Source organism: Hemiscyllium ocellatum, chromosome 13 (genome assembly GCF_020745735.1).
Source record: "Hemiscyllium ocellatum isolate sHemOce1 chromosome 13, sHemOce1.pat.X.cur, whole genome shotgun sequence".
In the NCBI taxonomy this organism is placed as follows: Eukaryota; Metazoa; Chordata; class Chondrichthyes; order Orectolobiformes; family Hemiscylliidae; genus Hemiscyllium; species Hemiscyllium ocellatum.
In genome coordinates, this window is record NC_083413.1 from 37,097,553 (window position 1) to 37,120,929 (window position 23,377).

At 40.1% G+C, this 23,377-nt stretch overlaps 1 protein-coding gene across 1 annotated transcript in view; it reads right to left on the minus strand.

Annotated features, from left to right (window-relative positions):
• LOC132821863 (chloride channel protein 2-like) overlaps window positions 1–23,377 on the minus strand; it is a 605,050-nt gene that overhangs the window by 81,652 nt on the left and 500,021 nt on the right. The window contains exon 16 of the mRNA XM_060834763.1: window positions 5,055–5,188. Within this exon, the coding sequence (XP_060690746.1) occupies window positions 5,055–5,188 (134 nt within the window). The remainder of the gene's footprint in view (window positions 1–5,054; window positions 5,189–23,377) is intronic.

Here is a 23,377-nt window from a genome sequence, read left to right on the forward strand (position 1 = left end):
GGTAAGGACAAGCCAGGGAACAACAGACCAGTGAATCTGACGTTGGTGGTAGGCAAGTTGTTGGAGGGAATCCTGAGGGACAGGATGTACATGTATTTGGAAAGGGAAGGACTGATTAGGGATTGTCAACATGGCTTTGTACGTGGGAAATCATGTCTCACAAACTTGACTGAGTTTTTTGAAGAAGTAACAAAGGACTGATGAGGGCAGAGTGGTAGATGTGATCTATATGGACTTCAATAAGGCATTCAACAAGGTACCCCATGGGAGACTGGTTAGCAAGGTTAGATCTCATGGAATATATGGGGAACTAGCCATTTGGATACAGAGCTGGCTGAAAGGTAGATGACAGAGGGTGTTGGTGGAGGGTTATTTTTCAGACTGGAGGCTTGTGACCAGTGAAGTGCCACAAGGATTGGTGCTGGGTCCACTACTTTTTGTCATTTACATAAATGATTTGGATGTGAGCATAAGAGGTATAGTTTGTAAGTTTGCAGATGACACCAAAATTGGAGGTGTAGTGGGCAGTGAAGACGGTTATCTTGGATTACAACAGGATTTTGATCAGATGGGCCAATGGACTGAGGAGTGGCAGATGGAGTTTAATGTAGATAAATGCGAGGTACTGCATTTTGGAAAGCAAATCTTAGCAGAACTTATACACTTGATGGTAAGGTCCTAGGGAGTGTTGCTAAACAAAGAGACTTTGGAATGCAGGCTCATGGCTCCTTGAAAGTAGAGTTGGAGGTAGATAGGATAGTGAAGACAACGTTTGATATGCTTTCCATTATTGGTCAGAGTATTGAGTACAGGAGTTGGGAGGTCATGTTGCAGCTGTATAGGACATTGGTGAGGCCACTTTTGGAATATTGTGTGAAATTCTGGTCTCCTTCCAATGGGAAGAATGTAGTGAAACTTGAAAGGGTTCAGAAAAGATTTACAAGGATGTTGCCAGGGTTGAAGGATTTGAGCTATAGGGAGAGGTTGAATAGGCTGGGGCTGTTTTCACTGGAGCTTCGGAGTCTAAGTGGTGACCTTATAGAGGTTTATACAATCATGAGGGGCATTGATAGGATAAATAGACAAAGTCTCATTCCTGGGGTGAGGAGTCCAGAACTCGAGGCATAGGTTTAGGGTGAGAGGGGGAAGATATAAAAGAGACCTAAGGAGCAAACTTTTCACACAGAGCGTGACACGTGTATGGAATGAGCTGCCCGAGGAATGGTGGAGACTAGTACAATTGCAACATTTAAATGGTATCTGGATGGGTATATGAATAGGAAGGGTTTGGAGGGATATGGGCTGGCAGGACGAGATTGGGTTGGGTTATTTGGTTTGCATGGTCGGGTTGGACTGAAGGGTTTGTTTCCATGCTGTACATCTCTTGCTTATAACAAGATCTGGAAGCTATTCTTCCTGCAAAAGGCACCTGGACCAGTGTATAGGATGGGAGCATGAAGATGAGTAGAATGGTGTTTGCATGGCAATTGAAATAGGAAATATAGAGGTTTTCCTGCAGTTAGAAATGAGGTATCACATAGGAACATGGCACACTAAACGCCATCATTAAGTTGGTGTCATTGGTGAACAATGATCACCTTGAACAATGATAATTTTTAGCTTTTTCCCTTTCAGTTCAAGTTTCTCTCTGTCATTATCTACAGGACTTCATAGGTCACACAAAAGCTGCTGGGGGAGATGGTCAATGCCTCCTCAGAGGAGATTGGACACACTGAATGAAGCGCCATTATACAGTAGACAGGCATCTTCTACTGGGCTACGTACACAAACCTCAGTGGGCCGCCAAGAGAAGTTCTGGATTTCTCACATGGTGAAGTACACATCACGATTAGGAACTGCTGCTCGAGACCGGGATGACAATGGGCAGTCCTTGTCAGAGAGTGCAGGACACTTTTGGATACAGCTGCTGTGTCCTTCAGGGCTGGGGTTCCATGGAGCAGACAATTCCAGGGTGACAGCAGAAAAAGTGTAAACTTCTGTCACCATTTTGAGAGTCTCAGTTTGCCACTGGGAAAAGGTTGGAGGACCCAGTCTCTAAAATACAATAGTATCCCTGAAAAGTGAGGCCAGCAATTGGAGATAAGTCAGCCTTCACTGATGACCTGCACACTAAACATGTCTCTCTAAACATTTATACAGGACAGGTAGAAAGTATTATTTTGGGAATTCAGTGCCTCATTGAACTGCAACAAAATGTTCTCCAGTTCTAGGCCAACAAGGACTTACAGGTGGACCATGAAAGGGAAGACCTTTGATTATTTCTTCCGTTGCTTCTCCTCCCACCTTCATTCAGAGTCCCCCAGACATCTGCAGTCCTGATGTCAAAGTCTGGCCCTGCCCGAGTGTACGTAAGTTAGTTTTTTGTGGGGACTTTATGGGTCTCAAACCCAGGAATGTCAGCTAAGAGTACAGGAATGAGCAGTCCGTCTCTAGCTCAGCTGAATCCATAGGGGTCATACTGTGTAGCAGTCACAGGAAAAAGAAGGGAAGGACCATACAGTTTCTCTGGGAAATCACTTCAGTGTTTAGAACTCTGACACTGTCTCAGTTTCATTACCAGTGAGCCATAAACTTTATTTCAAGTCTGTTCCTCCTTAACCTGCCAAATGGCAACAAAATTAAGAACTTTTTTGTACTCAACACTGCAATCCGCAAAGCAGGGCATCTTAAAAATCAATACAGTAATTTGGATGAAAGTCTCTTTTTCATCACTGAATTGTACCTTTCTAATCTAGTACTTGTAACCTTGGCCCTTCGCCTTAGTTTAAATCAATGTGGTCTGTCATCACTTGTTCCCCAACCAGAAGAAAGGTTGTTCTCTATCTCCTGCTGAAAACCACGGTCATTTAAAAAGTCTTCATTACATCTTCTCCAAGCATTTTCTGTTGCAGGGGAATTATTCCAAGAGGCGATTCTTTGTTCCACCTGGCAGGCATCCATTGAAATTGGCTGGGTATCTTTCTACCGATGTTTTGAGTGGATTCTGCTGGTTTCATTTTCAACCTCCAAATAAGTGTTCCACCTGAAGTTGGGGGAATCCTTCTTTAAATATGGAAAATGGAATTTAATGTGTAATTATCATATATGGGAGGATGTTAGCCTGAGAACAGGGTGAAAAAAGTACTTTTTGTTCTGATTTTGCTTGTAGAGATGGAGTAGGGGTAGGAGTGTTCCTCCAAGACCCACAGGGAACACCTGTCCAATGACCCACCCTATTACTAGTGACTGGTTTTTTTTCACCTTCTGGCAACATCCTGCTGTCTGAAACTCAGTCCTGTCCTTTCAGTGGCAGTTGCTACTTGCCCTTTTCAGGTGGGCACCTGAATTCTGGACATTAAAACTTTCCAAGCTTCATGCTGCCAAGGCTACGGGCATTTGGCTTTCTCTTCACCCCTATGTCCCTCACCCACCAACCGAGTTCCACTCCTGGTTAAAATTTAGTCTCTGAAGATTCCACTCAACTTGAAATTTCTCCTAATCATAGTTTCCCTTTCTTGGCTTCCCATCATGGTAAATCACCATCTTTTCTGAATAAGCTACCAATAATTGCATGCTGTATTTTGTGGTCTTACCAATTTTATGCATGAGTTTTGAATTTCAGCTTTACTGTTGACCTCAATGCCATTACTTCGACGGCATAAAATAGTTGATTCATTAACATCAGAAAGGATACCCTGTGCTGCCATCTGTACTTAAAATGTAGCTTGTACCCTGACAATTATTAAACTCAAGAATTATACCCCCTTCACTTCAATCAACTATCAATTATAGGAGACAGGGGGTTTCTAATGGCAGTTCAAGGTTGAAGTCCTGCTGAGGTGAAAATTTATCACACCCCCTACCCCCGCCATTGGCTTCTTGTAGGTCAAGATTGAGCTCTTGTAACTCACTTCAAACTTATACCGTCTCTATTTCCACAACAACCTAAATTGCCACAGGAGAAGAAAGCTAGAGAACAGCTAATCACACCTTTTGTGCAACCAATTAACTACCCATTGTTTCTTCAATCTGGTCCACAGTGAAAGTACCAAATAAACAACTTTAAATAGCTCCCACTATTGAGCAGGACTAGATTAAAAAAACAAACTGAAAGTATCATAAAATACATAAACGTTGCTTGTTAAGTATAATGATGCCAAAAGAGCTCCACTGTTTACAGAACTGAACACAAATTAAGAGGCCAGCAAATGGAACTATTGGATTTTACTTACAGGGATAATTTTAGCTATTGTTATTGCATAGAATCAGCAATGTCAAAACCACTGATCATGCATGTGGCCATAGTCTAACCAGGCTATAGGGCTACTCTCTCATTAGAGACAGAGACAGAGACAGAGAGAGAGAGAGAGAGAGAGAGACTGGTAGTGATTTAATCTGAGGGCCGCCATACCTCAGGCGAGGGGAGAGGCTGAGAAGGAGTGTCCCCCACAGTAACCTCAGCCAGTGATGGCAAACGAATCCACGCTGTTGGCATCACAGCATCACAAACCAGCGGTCCAGCCAACTGAGCTTAACGGACCTCCACCACGACCCATACTCATTACATGAGATGATATCACAGGCATCAGAGCATATAGCAACCAGGTCATTCCAAAAGTTCAGTGCCAAAACTTAGTATCATCCCCCTAGCATTTTAGGTAAAAACGTACATGCGGCATGGATTTTTGCTCTGTACTATAAAAGATTTTTAAGGTTGATTTCACAGAAAGAACAAGTTTCCTAGGTAACAAAGCAAAAAATTCTGAAGCTGCTTAACTTTACTTCAAATAAAGAGCTACTATTAAATCTCCAATTTTGTGTCTTTTAACATCTATTCTGAACAAAGGTGATTTCCAGATTGACAAGTGTGGATAATGATCCTGTCGATGAACTCCACTTTTTGAAAGAATGTTAGAGCAAACCAAATTTACACCCAAAGAAATGCAATTAGTCTGAATTCATACCCTGGAGTTAAAGCTCGACTCTTTTAGCACAGAGAAGTATGCCTCATTCTTAAGCATATGTCACAAATTATTAAAGTCTATTCTTCTTACCTGCTGACTCAACAAGAGGAAGGTGTTTGAGTTTTGTGCAGTGAAGGAGATCTTGCAGGTCTCTATACTTGCAGTTTACAATGACAAAGTGGATGTCTCTTACCATTATGTCTTCAACACGGATGTTATATTTCCTTAAAAAAAAGGTATTTCAATAAACAACAGTCTGTTCAAAACAGTATTCTCTCTGCTTGAAATCAACAGCATTCAGCATGTTTATATTTGGTGACAGCAAAACTAAGGCACTGAAAATTGTTTCATGATATACATTATTTTAGTGTGTTTGTCTGAATTTCCTCTCTATTATAACAAAGCATTACCTTAAACTGGCATTAGGCTGCTTTTGACTGAATTTAGGGAGCGTTGCTTTGTGTAGATTTAGAACTCTCTCCAGCCAAAAAGTGATATATTTTCAAATGTGAGATCAATAGGCCTTTTTTTTTAAAAAATTGGGTATCAATAATTATTAAGGCAAACAAAAAGAGTTAAGATACAGATCAACCATTATTGGAACTGCAGAACCGGGTCAAGGGTTAACAGGTTTGTTTCCGTACTCATATTATTTGCTAAAACATTTCAGGTGCAAGACAGACTCAGACTCTGACGGATGGCCTGTGTGAAATCCTACTGGTGAATTTATGGGGCCCATTTTCAGATGTCTTGGCATGACCCCAAAAGGCAACAGTTTCCTGTTGGATCAGTCTCTTCAAACTGAGTTCCCAGCATACAGGGAAGGTACTAGGTCTGACCCTTTCAGGAATTCTTTAGTGTATGCTGCCAATAAAGTCAAGTAACTTTCCTGACTTCACTGGCATTCCAATTCCCCTATTCTCCTGTACCTGACTCCAACAACCCCTTCCCTTTCCAGAATTTTGACAAGCGTACTGCTTGTGAGGCAGAGGCCCCTAAATTTATTCAATCTCATTGGGTAAGATGCGAATAGCAGTGTAGCCAGTGCCTGCAACTTACTCTTAGCATTCACATGAACCTAGAGGGTGTATTCCTATACATGCTCAGGCCACTTGGGTAGTAGTGCCTGCCTGCCGTGAGGAAGAAATGACTAGACTACATGTTACCTCATAGACCCATATCCCACAGTATTATTTTAAGGATGTACACTAAATAGGTTAATGCTGGATAAGGAATGCGAAATGAATGTCTTAAGGGTTTATTTGGGAAGTTAATAGTATGGAATTCAACCCTTGAAAGTTTTGACAGTTCCCTTTTCCCAGAATTTGGGTCACCTGATGTACATCACCTGCACATTTTGTCATTGATACTGCTATTACTGATAGTCAGGATACAACTAGTCATTCATTATATTCAAGTGGAATTATTGAACTTTAATTCTGACACGTAATAACATTTCCTGAAATAATCAAACAAAGCAAACTACTGTGGATGTTGAAAATCTGAAATAAAAACAGAAAACTCAAGAACTTCTCAATGGGTCAGGCAGTATCTGTGGAAGGAGAAAGAGTTAGAGTTTCAGGATGAGATGATTGCTGACAAAAGGTCACCCTGACCTAACACCTGAAACCTGCTTCACTCCAGATGCTGCCTGACCCACTGAATATTTCCAGCATTTCTCCATTTTCTTAAAAAAATTCAATCACTACTCGCAGCATTTGGCAACAGATAACTTTATGGTTTGTTAACCTATTTAAAAATCTATTTATGTCAGTATACTTATACTTCTGACATGGATATCTTTAAATCAATTAAATATCATAACATAGGTACCAAGTACAAAGTGCAAATAGCACAGATTTAATCATCAGAAAATACCAGTAACATGTTGTTTACTGCTTTACTTTCAAAACAATATGGGACTGAATTCTCACTCTCACAGAGGTGGGTGTTTGGGGGTGTTGGTTGGGGTTGGGGGGACTTAGCATTCTAGCCAGGTTTTGAGGCTATCCCCATCCAACTGGTCCCTGCTGAAGCCGCAAATCATCCTGTAATTTGCTCTACCTCTACAATGGTGGACGAGTTGGTAAATTTATGTTTTAACTTAAACATTTTTAAAGTTGCAGACAGGACACCTCAAGATAAAGATTCCTCTCTCTCTCCTACCTAAATGATAGCTGGAGCTGGGTGGCCTCCTATTGGTCTCCAGTTGTGAGAGGTCAGATACCACCTATAACTGAAAAGCAAGCATATCCTGTGGACACTAACTGCCCAGTCTAAGAAATCTCTGCCTGGGGACTGGTGCAGGATTGTAACATTTTAACCAGGCAGGCATTATCTTTTTGTGATAGCATCTCAGATTTAAATTTGATTGACACAAACTGTTCATTACAATATAATCCACTATATGTTTCCTCATATGGTAGCTCCTTAACTGAAGCCTTAAACTAAAGATCCGACCTTCATTGATAAGGAATTCATGATTTTCCTGGCTCCCACTTAGCTGAAGCTTTCTTTCCTGACAGGTCTTATATATTGCTCTCTCTTTGGTTAGCTTCCTCTCACCTCTTTACCCCAGCCCATCTTGCAGCCTCCTGCTTCCACATCCTTCTTGCAGCTCCCTCCTCCCCTGCCTGGCCCTGATCTGGTAAAAACCTTGAAAGGACAGCTCCCAGCAAAAACTGCAGAAGGCCCACTACTGGCATCCCAGGCCCCAGCCAAACGAAGCGTTTGTTGTAAGCTTTTGAGCTGCAACCACAGGAAAGAACCTCCTAAGATCAAAGAGGCAGCTCATCACTCATTCTGCCCATTCTACGAAGCGGGATAATTTTCCTTCTACTTATTGTCCTGTGATTGCATTTTCCAGGGTGTTTTAGGGAAGTTTTGGATGAATTCATTCTCTGGCCCTCTCCCTAGTGTATTTTGAGTCTTGATATACAGATTAGTGACAGCAACAAATGTTCAGCACAATGTTCAGCTGACAGTTCACACAGCTTTAGGTCATGTCAAGGGTTTTAAGAGATTACAAATCACTTATGGAAAGCTAAATACAGAAAACCTTCAAAGAATAAAGAATGGAACTCAGATAATTCCAGGCCGAGGGCTGCTTGTGTTCAATAGCTCCACTAGATTTAATAGGTATTTACAGTATGAGCAGATAATGTTCAAGATTATAATGTAGTTATATATTAAAAACAAAATATACCATTATAACATACATCACAATGTTCAGGAAAAGAAGTACTTCTTGTTGATGAATAAAATGTTGTTTGAAGTCAGTCTTTCCATATGCTACACTACAGACATGCCAAACACTGAACAAAAGACTGTGTTTGTGATCAAATAATCATTCAATAATACCACTTTATCAGTTTATTTGGAATACCAAGTGAAACTATACATTCCTGTTCAGATGATGGAAGATTTCTCAGCAGAAAAGACAGGAAGGCTACCCAAATATTTAAGTGGTGGTCACTAAACTTTAGAATTGAATAGACATTTGTTTAAACTCTGCCTCGTAAAGCCCATGGTTAGAGAGGTACTGGAAATGCACAGCAGGCAAGGCAGCATCCAAGGAGCAGGAAAATCAACGTTTCAGGTAGGAGCCCTTCATCAGTCCTCATTTTTGCCTCGTAAAGACCATTTCTACATTTTTGTGATTTTTAAAACTGTAGGCTGAAATGAGAAAGAAATGCTATAAACCAGTGTTTTCAATTGGTCATGTTTTGAAAAACTGGCAACCTGACAGATTTGTTGAGCATTGTGTAAACAGCTGTTTGAACTCAAGTGGTTGCAGATGAATTGGAGCAGATAGTTTGTGTATAGACATAGCTGGGCAGCAATTTATGGACTGGTTTATGGACTAGTGATCAGTTATCTGTAACTGAACAATCTGAGGACAAGATAGAAAGCGGTGTTTTGACCTCCATCAGCTCAGAAACAGTGTCTCTGTTCTCTGCAGTCAAAACCCATTTTAAATCTGAAGAAAACCAGTTCATCTTTTCTTCAGCAGTTGTAAGCTGTGACTTTTAACTGAGAAATTAGAGATCTTTTATCAGCGATCCAATCACCTTATATTGTTTGTAAACCAGTGGATGCAGCCAAGGAAAGAGGAAAAGGGATGTTTTGACCATCATAAGAATCATCTTGGCAACCCTTGAATAGGAACTACCAAACTGCCTTCAAGGTGTGTGCCTGTGCGTGTGTGTGTGTGTGTGTGTGTATATGTATATATATATATATATATATTAAAAAAAAGGGGATTAGAGATTAAATTTGTAGTGCTATACACTAACTGTTAGCAGTTGGATAAAGCCCAATTATCTTGAAAAAAGTACAGAAACCTGATGCATGCTTTCTATCCATTTGGATCCATAAATAAGGCAAATTGGGGAATTCTGTGCACTTATTTTAAAATATCTTTAGCTTTTGTGACAAGTCCAGGAATAGCAGGGCTTGATTTCCAGTGTGTTACCTCAGTGAATCGTGACAGCCTGGAATTAATATGATGCAAAATAATAGGATGAAATAACATGGTGCTCAATTGTTTTCCATTCTGTGTCCAAGTCAGTCCACATGTGGTCACTGAGTCATAGAGCCTGAGAGATACAATCCCTTATTTGTTCTTTAGGTTTAAACATTCAGAAGTTAATGCAAAGTAAATTAGCCAGACACTTACTAGCTTAGATAATCACCACTTCCAGTTTGATTAATCATGCTTTATTAGAAGTAGGTCCATAGATATTTTTCACTGTCATATGTTTCTGTCACCATTTGAAAGATTGTACTTTCACAAACTAATATATTGGATTTTAAAGAATATTTTAATTTTTCAGAGGGAGTCAATAAAGTACCGTACAAGTGGTTGTTACACAAGAGCAGGGCTCATGAGATTAGAAATAATAGAGTAGCAATGAATAATAATTGGCTTGTGTGTGAGTAACAGAGGCTGGGATTCTGTCACAATGAAGGTCTCATCCACCAGTTGAGGAAACAGCAGAGGATTCCTGTCAGCTCCACCGAGGGTAGTGGGGGATGGAGAGAGTTGTAGGAGGGGGAATTGATAAAATGAAATAACAAAGACACACAGATGATCACTGCTGGAGTTTCAGCATGGTTGAGGCAGGTATGGGGGAGGGTGGATGGGGAAGTGGTGGCTGGACATTAGTGGTCCATCTCGGCTTGCACCCCCATCCCCACCACCACACCCTCCCCTCAAGTACCAATCGGCTCATAAATGAGAATGATTAACACCTGTCACCAGGAAACTGGCACAGGGTTTCTTCTTCAATTAAGATAAAGTCTATTGCCATGTTTCCCACCATAAGAGATTTCGTTAAGTCCAACTCAGAAGGTAGGATTAAGTAGGTCACTCTTGGGTTAGGAGGCTGAAGCAGTGCTGGCAGAATCAATGCTTGGGCCTCAGCTAATTCCAATTAACACCAAAAGTTTAGATGCTGCAAATACGCAGTCTGACAGCATTTATGGAGAGAGAAAGGGTCTTCCCGTTTTCAGACTAAGTTTGAATGCAGCAGTGATTAATTAAGAGAAACCTCCCCCCAATTATTATGAGGAATCCAGCCAGATCTTTTGCCATATAGGCAGCTGATTGGTGTTTGAAAGGCTTTCAACCATATCAGGACCTCGACTGAGGAAGTGCTAGCTGTCAAAAGGTGCCAACCGATCAGAGTTAGGCAGCTCTAGCACGTGACAGTGCCAAGGAGGAGGCTGTAGCTACTGTTGTACAACACCTTCAGTGCACTAGGTGGAGAAGTTACCACAGGAAAGACAAGTGAAATTAGGAATAGAGGTCGCACGGGTTAAGGGATGCAGGTAGGAGATGGTAATAGGGTCTGAAGCAAGTTTGACAGAGTTTGGCTTGCAACCATCCTCCTGCCCTCTGTCGAGTCTCTGGATTGTGCATGGATTATTGCAGAACAAAGGATACCATCCAAGCCCCCTTCCCCAGTTGACTGCCTATCCACAATGGGTAACCCTGTCAGGGAGGCTAGCACTCTCTGTACCAACTGAAGCTGAGATAATTGCAGTCGATGCAGGAATAGGCCATCAGGTCATTAATTGTGCTTTTAAGGTCTTCAGTCAATAGTAGGACAGGGAGGCCAAGTTTGGGCTTTCTAGAATTTAATGTCGTTAAAGGGCAGTAACATGTTGTGCTTTCATTATACCATTATCCCACGTAAGTAAATTTCCTTCCTGCCTCCGGGATCAACAGCCCCCAGTACTGGTTTTCGCCCCATGCTTTAGCTTTTAATGGGATATCCGTTCTGATGAAAGTTTTTCATTAATTTTCGTTCATTTAGAGAGAATACCACACCCTTTTCAGTTCCTCTGCATTACTGAGTTCCCTTATCCCTTGTGTAATTCTGGCAAATCTATACAAGGCTTGGAGATCTTTCTAAAATGTGATGTTAATGGACACGAAACCCCACTTGAGGCATGATCAATGACCTATAATAGTTTGTCATAGCCTCTTTATGTTGTCCTTATCCAAACCTCATTTCAAAACTGTTGATGTTGCTTGCAAAGATCAGCTTATTTTCTCAATATAGTCCCAGAACTAAAAGATTTCCTTTGATGGTGTCACAGTAGCTATGTCTTTTTTGTATCTCTGCCCAGAAAATCCTGTCTCCAAAACTTTCAAGGTAATAATATTTGAGCCACATTCTGAACAACTAACCAAAATAAATTTCTTCCATCTACGAAAAAAAACAGCTTATGCTGGGTAATTCTTATTGGTTACTTAGCAACAACATGAGTGCTTTTGGATAGAAGGCAGTAATACATCTACTAGAGACAGTCTGTTAAACAATACAGTTAAGTGAAATGGAATCACTCCTCGAATAAAGAAACAAAACACTTATCGTAGTAAAACAATATGGAAACAGCATTGGAATATTGAAATTGATTTAGTAACAAACACTAGCAAGCTAATACATTTTGGTGAAATTAGTAATACTACCTCCATAGGCTTGTCAACGCTGTTGATCTAATAGTTAGCCAAAAAGTTAATTTAGCAATATTCTGCATGAGGGATTTCACTATTTAAGGAGCAGGATCTTCCTAGGCCATTATTATAATATCTATGGTGAGAAATTTGGGAAATCAAGTAAGATATCCAATGAAGCCCTTCTCCACATCAAGAGCAAAAAGTTGCATTTTCAGGCCAATCTTGGACATTGGGCCAACATTCTCACTAGTGAGTGGTGACAGGCCTATTAATGGAGATTATCGATCATTATAATCCTCATTAGTATACCATTCTTGCACCCACTAGGTAGAAAGTAAATGCTGAGAACTCATGACGTGTAAATCGGAGGGTTCATGTGCTTCAAGCACATGGCCATATCTCAAAATCTAAGAGAAGTAGGCTCAGTCAAGCCCAGAAGACACTCTTCATTTAGCAGATCAAGTCAAGGGTAGTCGGGCAGCTGGTCTAGGTGGTCAGTGTCAGGGGTCTGTACCTTCACAATCTGGGGAGTGGGCCAATCAGTTTTGTGGGTCCGGCGCAACCAGTCTGGGGACTCATGGTAACATTATCAGGGAGCTGTACACATAGCAGTCAAAGGTCTAGTCACTCATTGTTTGAGGTTGTCAGTTAAGGCATGTTCCGTCCTGGGAGTGCATCTACTAAAAGTTAGGGGGGATTATCAGGGGCCAATTGAGATGGAGATTGGGGAACTTTGTTGTGAGGGTTGGAGTTATAGTGCTGGGATGCAGAGGGGAGTATAATACTGAGGGCGGTGGGGGCAACTCAATGTTTTAGGGGAGGCGATAGTGCAGCGATATTGTAACTGGTTCTAATCAGAGAAGCAGGTAATGTTCTAGGTACCAGGGTTTGAATCCCACCATGGCTAATGGTAAAGTTTTGAATTCAATGAAAATCTGGAATTAAAGATCTAATGATGATCATGAAACTTTTGTCAATTGTTATAAAACTTTGACTGGTAATCATTGATCACATGAGCTGAGTCAAAAATAACTTCTCCTGATCTCATTACAGCCTTGGTTCAAACATGGACAGAGTAGAATTTCAGAGGTGAGGTGACAGTGACAGCCCTAGACATCAAGGCCACATTTCATCAACTGTGACATCAAGGAGTCCGATAGGCACAGTGGTTAGCACTTCTGCCTCACAGCGCCAGAAACCCGGGTTCAATTCCCGCCTCAGGCGACTGACTGTGTGGAGTTTGCACGTTCTCCCCGTGTCTGCGTGGGTTTCCTCCGGGTGCTCCGGTTTCCTCCCACAGTCCAAAGATGTGCGGATCAGGTGAATTGACCATGCTAAATTGCCCGTAGTGTTAGGTAGGGGGTAAATGTAGGGGTATGGGTGGGTTGCGCTTCGGCGGGTCGGTGTGGACTTGTTGGGCCGAAGGGCCTGTTTCCACATTGTAAGTAATCTGATCTAAAAAAAAAAGTTATTGGGAATCATAGAGAAAACTCTGTTGGCTGGAGTCATACCTGGCACAAAAAGAGATGGTTGAGTTTGCTGGAGGTCAGTCATCTCAGCTCAAGGATATTTTTGCGGGCATTCACCAGAGTAGTGTCTCAGACAAAACTGTCTTCAGCTGCATCATCAATGACCAGCCCTCCATCATACAGGTCAGAAATAGGGATGTTCACTAATGATTGCACAGTGCTCAGCACCATTAATTACTCCTCAAATATTGAAGCAGTCCATGTCGAAATGCAGCAAGTCCTGGCTAAATAGTGGCAAGTAAAATTCATGCTGCACAAGTACCAGGCAGTGACAATTTCCACCAAGGAAAAATCATCCCTTCATATTCAATGGCATTACTGTCTCTGAATCCTCCACTATCAGTGCACATTGGCCAGAAATTGAACTGCATTAGCCAGACAAATACAGTGACTACAAAAGCAGATCAGAGGCTAGGAGTTCTGCAGTGAATGACACACCTCCTGACTTCCCAAAGCCTGTCCACCATCTACAAGGCATGTAATGGAATACTCCCATTTCTCTGAGTGGTGCAGCTCCAAACAACAAGCAAAAAGCTGTCACCATCCAGGACAATGCAATCCTCGATTGGCACCCTCCCTCTACCACTGATACTCAGTAGCACCTTCTACATAATGCAATGCAGAATTTAATTAATGCTCCTAGACAGCATCTTCAAACCCATGACAATTATCATCTACTTGGACAAGTACAGCAGATACATGGGAAACCAGCACTTGCAAATTCTTCTTGATTACATTCACCATCATGACTTGCAAATATATTGCTATTCATTCATCGTCAATGGGTCAAAATTCTGGAATTCCATCCCTAACAGAATTATGGGTCTATCTGCACTAAGAGGAACCAGGTAATAAATGCTGGGCCAGCTGGTGACATCCATATCATATGAATTTTTTAAAAAAGGCGACAGATCATTGGAGAGGGTTGGGGCGGGTGCATTTATGTGGGAGGGAGTCCACAATTGTAAGCAGCACCATAGGGTGACAGTGCATTATTTGATCTGGTATGTTTTGCTTGATAGTCTGGGGCTGGTGAATGTGCAGGAGGGAAGGGTAAACTGTGCAAATGAAGACTCAAGTAGATGGATTGCATGGGGGATTATGGAGGTACAGAGTCTATGGGTTTGACAGAGAGGGCTATCAAGAAGGGGATGTTTATGTTTGGGCATTCACCAAGATGGAGAAGTTGAGCCTGAGTCTCTCTGTTCGAGGATTGACCAATGTTGCCTTCCATAGTGCCATAACAACAAATGCATAAAGGAGATGAAGACGGCTGTGAGCACACCTGAACTGGGTGGGGTGAGTACATCACTCTGAGGGAAGGGCTTTTTATTTCAACCAATGAACTTTTTTATCACTTTTCAAAAAATACTGAATTTAAGAGTGTATTGAGTTCCCAAATTAATTGTGAAATTAAAAATCAAATAAAATTAACATGCTTATTGTCATAATGACCCTCTGTGGCAACAACATTTGGTTTGTTCAGAGGATGATTTTCCTCACCAAAAAAACACATGAACTGCTCATTAGCACAGTGTTATTTGTGGTACCTTGCTATGTGTAAATTGGTTGCTGTTTTCCTGACATCACAACAATGATTACATTTCAAAAGGACTTTGTTAGTGGTGAAGAATTTTGGGTTATTGTAAACTCTTGAAAAGGGCTAAAGAAAATCTTTCATTTTCAATTGTTCATTCAGTTGCTAACTAGCACTAGAAGGAGAACAAATGTATGTATATTATTTTATGCAAATACACTAGAAATAGATTTATATGTTCACATCAATTATATTTGTATTTCAATAGTAAAATGCTTGAATAAATAGTATTTTGTGAGGCTTAATAAATGTGATGCAGAACAAATAATATAGGGTGAAACTTGTTTCTTACCCTAAACAGTTAACCATTACTCACATTATTTCAAGGACATAACAGATTGACCAGGCATTCATTTAACATTTGACATTTAGATTACATTTGACAGAAATACAATTGAACATCTCTCAGAAGAACGCAGCTCAACAAATTATGTACATTTCTGATTTTACAATCCAGAGCTTTATTAGAATCCTAGCTTTGTATGGTTCATACTAAAATATTGACACCATCTTGTATGTTGCAAAATAATATTTTAGGTAACTGGTTCTTCAAAGTAAATCACTGCTGTATACTTAATACAAACCTAATATAAAAATAATAATAAAATAAATAAAATAATATAAACAACATGATATAAATCCAAGGGAATTATAAGTTAAAAGAGTGATTTTTGTTTCAATTTCCTTCCAGAAATACATCACAAACTGGGACATTTATCAAATTTTTTCTACTACATTTAACTGAAAAAAATCAGTAGAGAAAAAGTGAAACTACAATGCGTTATTTCTAAATGTTGCCTATAATGGGAAGGTACATTTGGCTTGGTTCAGTTGTTAACATTCATGGTTTTCGATCTATTATTTTGTATGTAATTGTATGTCTGAGCCCATAGTCTAGCCTGATACTCTATTCAGTGGAAAAACAACTGAAGGAATGTCACCTTGTTGAAAGTTCCACTGGATATTAAAACCTACGTGGCATTACTCAAAAGTCTTTGGTGTCCTTCTAAAGTGAGATCGTACCATAGTCTAACACACATATAAAACATATGAATAATACTTCATCATTATTTACAATGAGTAAAATTCTACTAAAAACAATCATGGTCTTTACATATATAGTGAGCTGCTGCACAAAAATAATTTACAATGCGAAATACTTTAAAACCAAGATTTAATCAGGTAGCATATCAAGATTTAAGTAATTCCCTCCCAAGGATTTCAATAACTTTTGGAATGTGGTATTTTTAAGCAAAGTTATGTGCATACTAACCCAGACATTCTTGAATAGGCTAAGTACAAATGGGTCTCTTAAGTCACTATATGTGCATGGCCACATAAATTTTTTGACAGTCCTGCATACTGAGATGAAACGGTCATATATGTTGCAAATGTGTAATAATAATATTATATACTTTGCTATAAACTGTAATCTCATTTTAGAAATGGACACAGAGGAACTTTTAAACTTGCTTACTAAGTCACTTGACTTCTCTTGTGGGTTAAACTATGGTTAGAACAGGACCGTACTTACCTCATGAAGGATCACAAACAATACGCCTTCTAATTTTTGTTTTTGGTTGTGGACCTCCAAGGTCCATGCATGGCATCGAATTCCAAATCTGGAAGTTAATATGTTGGCAATGCCAACTACATTCCACATGCATGGAACCTTGGAATGGCCATGCAGCTGCGAGGCTTTCAGGGAACATCAATAACAAGAAACATTTGAAAGCAAATGCATTTCCACAAGGGTAATCAGAAACTCTGACAATGGCTTCCCTCTAGGCATCAATAGCTCTTCTTAGCTCATGAAACATGAAAGAATGGCATTGATTCAAGAAAATTGTGGAGGCAGTTAGCTATTAATTACGTTGGCTAGAAGACAATGCTCCAGACCTGAGCTAAATGAATATGCAATATGGAAGTATAATTTGATAATTTGGGATAATAGCCATGTCAGTTTTTGTACTGTATAAAGTCTGGCTGGAAACAGCCATTTTGTGCAGATATCTCAGAAAAACCTGCAAAGACAGATCCAGGTCACACTCCTCAGCAGAACTATGTGTGAGCAGTATGTAAGAGTTGGGTTTTCTTTTTGAAACCAGGAGTCATAGAGAATGGTGTCCAGAAATCAAAAGGAGAATGTTAAGTGTTACGCTGGTACAATCAGCAAGGGAATGGGGCCTTCACTTGCTCCCAAAGCTACTCTACATACTCAGTTCATCTATTCAGTCAAACTGTGACTTTTTAAACTACATTCCACATTTATAAAATTACAGTTTGAGGATAGATGATTGTTCGACACTCATTATCCCATCATTTATTATTAAAAACTCATTCACTGACTCTTAATACACTTGGCCTAATGTTTTTAACTGCTTTCCAGTGTGAAACTTTGTTCAAGTATTGTAGGTTCATGCAGTTGGAGTCATTTCAATGCTCACTCTATGAGTGATGAAGGCAATAATGCACCCTGTGGAGGAGCAGGGAATCTCTGACAGTAACTTGGATTTACACATATGAATTCCAAATGGTGCTGTCAGATTTATTCCGTTATAACACTGAGCACCATTAACCTCAATTTTTCTTATTGCCAACTCCAACCCAACGAAACTATAATCACGTGCTTTTACAAATGTTACTTTCTCATATATTCAATTACTATAGGATATCTTATCGTAATTTTATTTTTAGTTGCGGTATAACAAACTTTCATTTGAATATACTACTGAATTATGTTTAAAATTCTATGTTCAATTACCTTAGGGAGACATTAATTCACACAAATAACCAATCATCAAATGTAAGGATAATTTTGAAATTGTAAGTGCTATGTTTCCTTACAGTGCTATTTGATGAATATTTATAAAATATTATTGTATAATTGACTGTTCAAAAATGTAATATTAGTTTTAAAAATGCCTGCTGTGCAATTCAATATAAATGACATTATCTTGTCTCAAAATGCTACAGAAAACCTTCAAGCTTCATCAACAGATGTCTGACAGATTTCAAATGGGCATCCATGTTTAAACTGGCTTAGATTCTTGGGCAATTGAAATCAGATGTAAACATGACCTCCATGTAGCTCTAGATCCTGGGCTTATTCATTACTTCTTTCTGAAATTAAAAGCCCTACTTAGGAAATCAATTACTAAAGCAGTTTTTATGGAGTTTAGAGCTCAGAAATATTTTGATCTGGAATCTGTATAATTTTCAATGCCTGCAACAAATAACTCACATTGACAGGAAGATATTAAATATTCAGGAATAAAATATGTTTAACAATATTATTTCAAAACAAAAGCAAGCAAAAAATGATTCAATGAAGCATCATTTTGCATTTTCTCTCTTCATTTCCATGATCCAGAGTTTATCATATTATTGCATTTCATTTTCATCTGGGGCAAGGGTGGGGAACCTGCACCTTTGAGTTTAGTAAAGGAGTCAGGGGTTGGGTGTTTTCTATACAATTTCTATATTTTCAGAGTTTCTGTACACCCATTAGTTAACAGTGACATTCAGCCAGTCATTCATTCCATTTCATTTAAATTCTGACAACCATTATCTATTTTTTAAGTAAATCAACATTGCCACAATTTGTATGTATGAAACTGCTCTCCCAAGCAATTTAATTTCCTCATTTTCATGGGGGTTGCTGTGATCTGTTGATTTTGAGAATGTTGTTTTTTACTACATTGGAAATGATTTGGTGTAATGTCCTTCTCTATGAATTTCCCACCACATTGGAACAGCGATGGTTTAGAATACACACAGTTTCCAGATAAAGCCATTCAGCCTTACCATTGAGCAATGTATTAATGAATCTCTATGCATACATACTGGTTTGGTACTGTGGTATCTACTTGACAACTATTGGATTTTCTGTACCAAATTGTACTTATAAATCCACAAAATCAGGTGGACACAAAAGTTTGACCTGACTTTCTGGACTGAGGAAGCTTTGAGACAAGGACAGGGGAAAAGGAAGAGGTTGCAAGGCTGGGGGAAGAAAGGGGGAAGACTGAAATAGGTGGCAGAAAAAGAAGAGGCTGCAATGTGGAGGGGTTGGGCAAGATAATGGTGAGACTCCAAGGGCAGAAGAAAGGTGGATGCTGTGGGAGATAGGACATGTGGATTAGCGGAGGCTGTAGGGATGATGCCAAGGTGTGTGGAGGAAGCAAGGAGGCGACAGAGACCAAAGAGGAGGTGGTTGTGGAAGAAGGGGAGGAGGAGGCTGCAAGAGATGGGAGAGAACAGAGGGGCTGGAAGGGAAGGACAGTGGGAAAGGAGGCAGCTGTGGAAGCTGAGGGAAGTACACTAAAGGAGGAGATTGCGGGAAAAAAGGCAACATTAGGTCTTGGAAAGAAAGTGGATATTGTAGAGGGTTGGGAAGAAAGGGAGCAGTTGTAAAGTTTGGGAGGGGGAAAGGTGTTGGGGGATGGTGACTGGTAAGCGAAAAGCACTAACGGAATACTCTGACTGGAGGCCAAGAAATTTTGAAATTATAGAGATAATGAATTCCTTCAAAATGAAAGTGGAATCTCAAGCTTTATCTGCTAGGATTCAAGAGTTACTACATGGGAAATAATATGTTGTGTGCCATTTTAATGAATACAATCAATCAGTAAACTTAAATGTAAGATTGAAATCTGAGATGTAGTGAATAGGGTAGTAACTGGTTAAAATGTCTAGATGTGATGGAAATACATAAATTGTTATTCATCAATCTAGGGTAAAAGTTTTTTTGTGTAGAAGCATCTGTGAGTTATTTTGATAAAAACCTTTGTTGATAACTTATGCCTATTGTCTTGGGCAATTTTAAATACTGTGGTGTCTAAGAAATTAATGCTCTTCTCATGTTGTGGTTCAAATTTAGTGGAGTGTTGATAATTGAGAATATTGATGAATTATTCTAATTCGATTTTGATTTGAGTCTAAATACACTGTTAATCTACTCAAATACAGAAGGTATTGTTATTAGTACCCGATTTCATCATCTAATGATTGAGAGCTATACTATAATATAAGAGCCAAAATGCATTGGAAAAGAGGAATTGAAGAGCTGTCAAAGTGAAAAATGAGGGTGGGGCTGGATTTAAGGGGCCCAGAACCACGAGAAACACCAGGACCCATGATTTCTCTTTGTGGCTTTGGAAGTAATGTTGGGATTCTGTTGCATTCCCATCACAGGGAACCTTCCCAGCAGTGAGCTAGAATTATGATCACCCACCTGCTGGCAACAAACTAACACTGACAAGGCTCCAATGAGAGCCTCTTTTGCAGCTTCATTGGTATCTTGGGATTGGAGGGGACATGGGGAAGGTTAGGAGCACATTGGATAAGGAATCATCAGAGCCAAAACAAAGAGTTGCAAACAGGGAAGGCTGCACCCTGGAACCAAAATTATTCACTAGGAGGAGGGTTCCCTTCTATTTTAAGGGACCTATCAGTTTTGCCCTTCAGATTTTATATTTAAATGTCCAGCTCAGCGGGCACCTCCATGTTCAGCCACCTTTGTGGCCCCTAATCTGCCTCATTAGGGTCCACTTCTCCCAATGGGCTATATGGACAGCTTAGAAACTCAGACTCTTTTATGGAATCTGCAACATCAGAACACATCCATATCCTTAATACGGTATCGACCAATCAGGGGGCTGTGTCCCAGATAATTGCTGAACTGATTTTGTTGCCAAGTAACCATGGGCTTGGGACCTCCAAATGGTCCTGATGTCAGGGTCCTGAAGCCATGATTAGATCCAGCTCTCAGACATAATAAAGCCTAGTGCTATAAGCTTGTTGTGGAAGAGCATTACATACTGCTTCAAATTTTCACTCGCTTAGTATAACTCCATTTTATAGTGAAGATTAGAGAGATGTTGGAAAAGCACAGCAGGTCAGGCAGCATCAGAGGAGCAGGAAGATCGATGTTTTGGGCAAAATCCCTTCATCAGGAACAAGATCATTCCTGGTGAAGGGCTTTGCCCGAAGCATTGATTTTCCTGCTTTTCGGATGCTGCCTGACCTGCTTTGCTTTTCCAGCACCACTCTAATCTTGACTCTAATCTCCAGAATCTGCAGTACCCACCTCTGCCTAGTCCGTTTTATAGTGGCCTATCAGTTAATATTCATAAGGATTTATTATTCTTTAGCAAACTGTTCCACCCATGCTCTCTTAAAATTAGTCATTATGACATAAATTGAAAAGTTATGTCATATATGCTCACATTCAGGCTTCCTCCACGGTCACCACCTTGACACTAGTCAGAGTCAAGTATGCCTGCTTCTTACCTCCTACTGCACTTCACCACCAGTGGATACCGTTCTTAGAATAGTACTGACAGTATAATTGCCACCTAAATTATAAGTTGATCACATGGTTAAACATTTGGTGGTTTGAACAGAATACATGGATAAACAACACAACACTAATGATGTTTATTAGTTATTTTAAGGAATGAATTGATATGGTCAGATACTCATACAAAACTAATGCTTCATTATCATGCACAGCTTCCTCTGAAAGTAATTTGTTCTCCTGGTGATAGATCTTATAATTCAGGGCAATTTTATCAGCAGGAAAACCATGGCAAAAGCTGACTGCCTGAAGCCCTCCTACTTGTATACCCAGCGAACATAATGAGTACTGAGCAATCAGTTCCCACTGCTACCCGTGGCCCAAGTGGAATATATGTGCAGGTTATAAAACAAAACAAAATTACTTTAAATGCTCAACTTAAAAATGACCCATGTCACTGCAAAATATTTCTCTTGAACAAGGAGCAGTTTCATTTCACCACAATTTATGGCGAAAAGAAAGTGAAGGTGGAGACACTTGCTTAGTGAGCCAGGTACAGTGAACTGCATTGTTTTCACTTCAAATGAGACTCAAATAATCAACCCTTTTCTACAAAATGGATAGAAATCTCAAGTGTAAATGCCATTGCTATACTTGTTAAATGTGCCTTTATTGAGTTTCTTGGAACCCTATTCACCTTGTTTTTGTAAAAATCCATTAGTATGGGATTTTACCTCCTTACTTGCATTTATGCATTATGCAGCACTTTGAAAAAAAGTAGGATTTGTGAATATTTTTGGATCATTTACATTAACAACAGGGAGAGCTTCCTCTCTGCTACATAGGCATCCATGTGGTACAGCTGGGGTTCATGTGTTTGGCGACATAAAGTTCAAACTTTCCTGGCCTCAGACAGATTTAGCCAATCACAGGTTCTCTAGATGGTGTAATGTACACCATTCAGGCTCACGTGGGAGGAGAATGTGACTCCTGTAGGAGAAGGATACAGTCAGAATAAAGGAGGTTGTTCCAGGAAGAACTCAATTCCAACAGATGAAAAGGTATTGTGAAGGAAATGATTGTTAAAGTCTTGTGGCACAGTGGATAGCATCCCTGCCTCTGAGCCAGAAGCATCAGATTTCATTCCCACTCTAGAACTTGATTAACAAAGGTCCACTCATAATATGGTCAATCAGAGTGAATACCCATCTTTGAATGCTTCCAATACATACCAATGGAAAGTGGTAAAAGCAAAGGAGATTCCTGTCCAACCACATAAAAGAATGAAAATTGGAGACTCTATCATCACTATCCATAGCTTGAGGACCATAACCAAGCGCAGAGAAGTGTGCATTTTATCTCAGACATCTTGGGGTGTTTGGCATGGTTGCTGGATTGTTGGTGTGGATCAGATGGTGCAGAGTGTTGCCAACAGAACAAAGTTTGATTCTCATTCCAACTGTGATAGATTCAGGATCTGCCTCATAGTGCTATGGCCTCCTCTATGGCCAATGTGTTTTACCTACCCTCAGAGAAGGTTCTCTGAACCAAACAACTGAAAGAAGAGGAGATAAGCATGGATGGGACGATTACATGCCTCTGCACAGAAATGACGTTGCAGTATAAGGGGAGGTCAGTTCAGTTACTGAATTGTAACGCTGCTGGAATACTGCCATGTTAACTACAACCGACATCTCTAAAGACTCCCATGAATGTTTTCTTGTTACTGAACAGTCAAATGTTCCAACGATTTGACACTGCACAGGTCATCACTACAATGCTCAAGGACAGCGCATGGACTTTCTCAGCTGCTGTACCCTGACACCTGGACCTTGTAAGGTCTGCCCAGAACCTCTGGTGGTGCTGTCATCTGTGGGTGCTCTAAGTTGCTGATATGGGTTTAAAGCATCCCTGGTGGAGTCCACATTAAGTCTCTCTATTTAGCCACTTAAGCAAGTTTCAGACTTACACAGTGAATTTGCCTAGCCCAGAGTTCTCTGCACTAAACAGTCCGCCTGC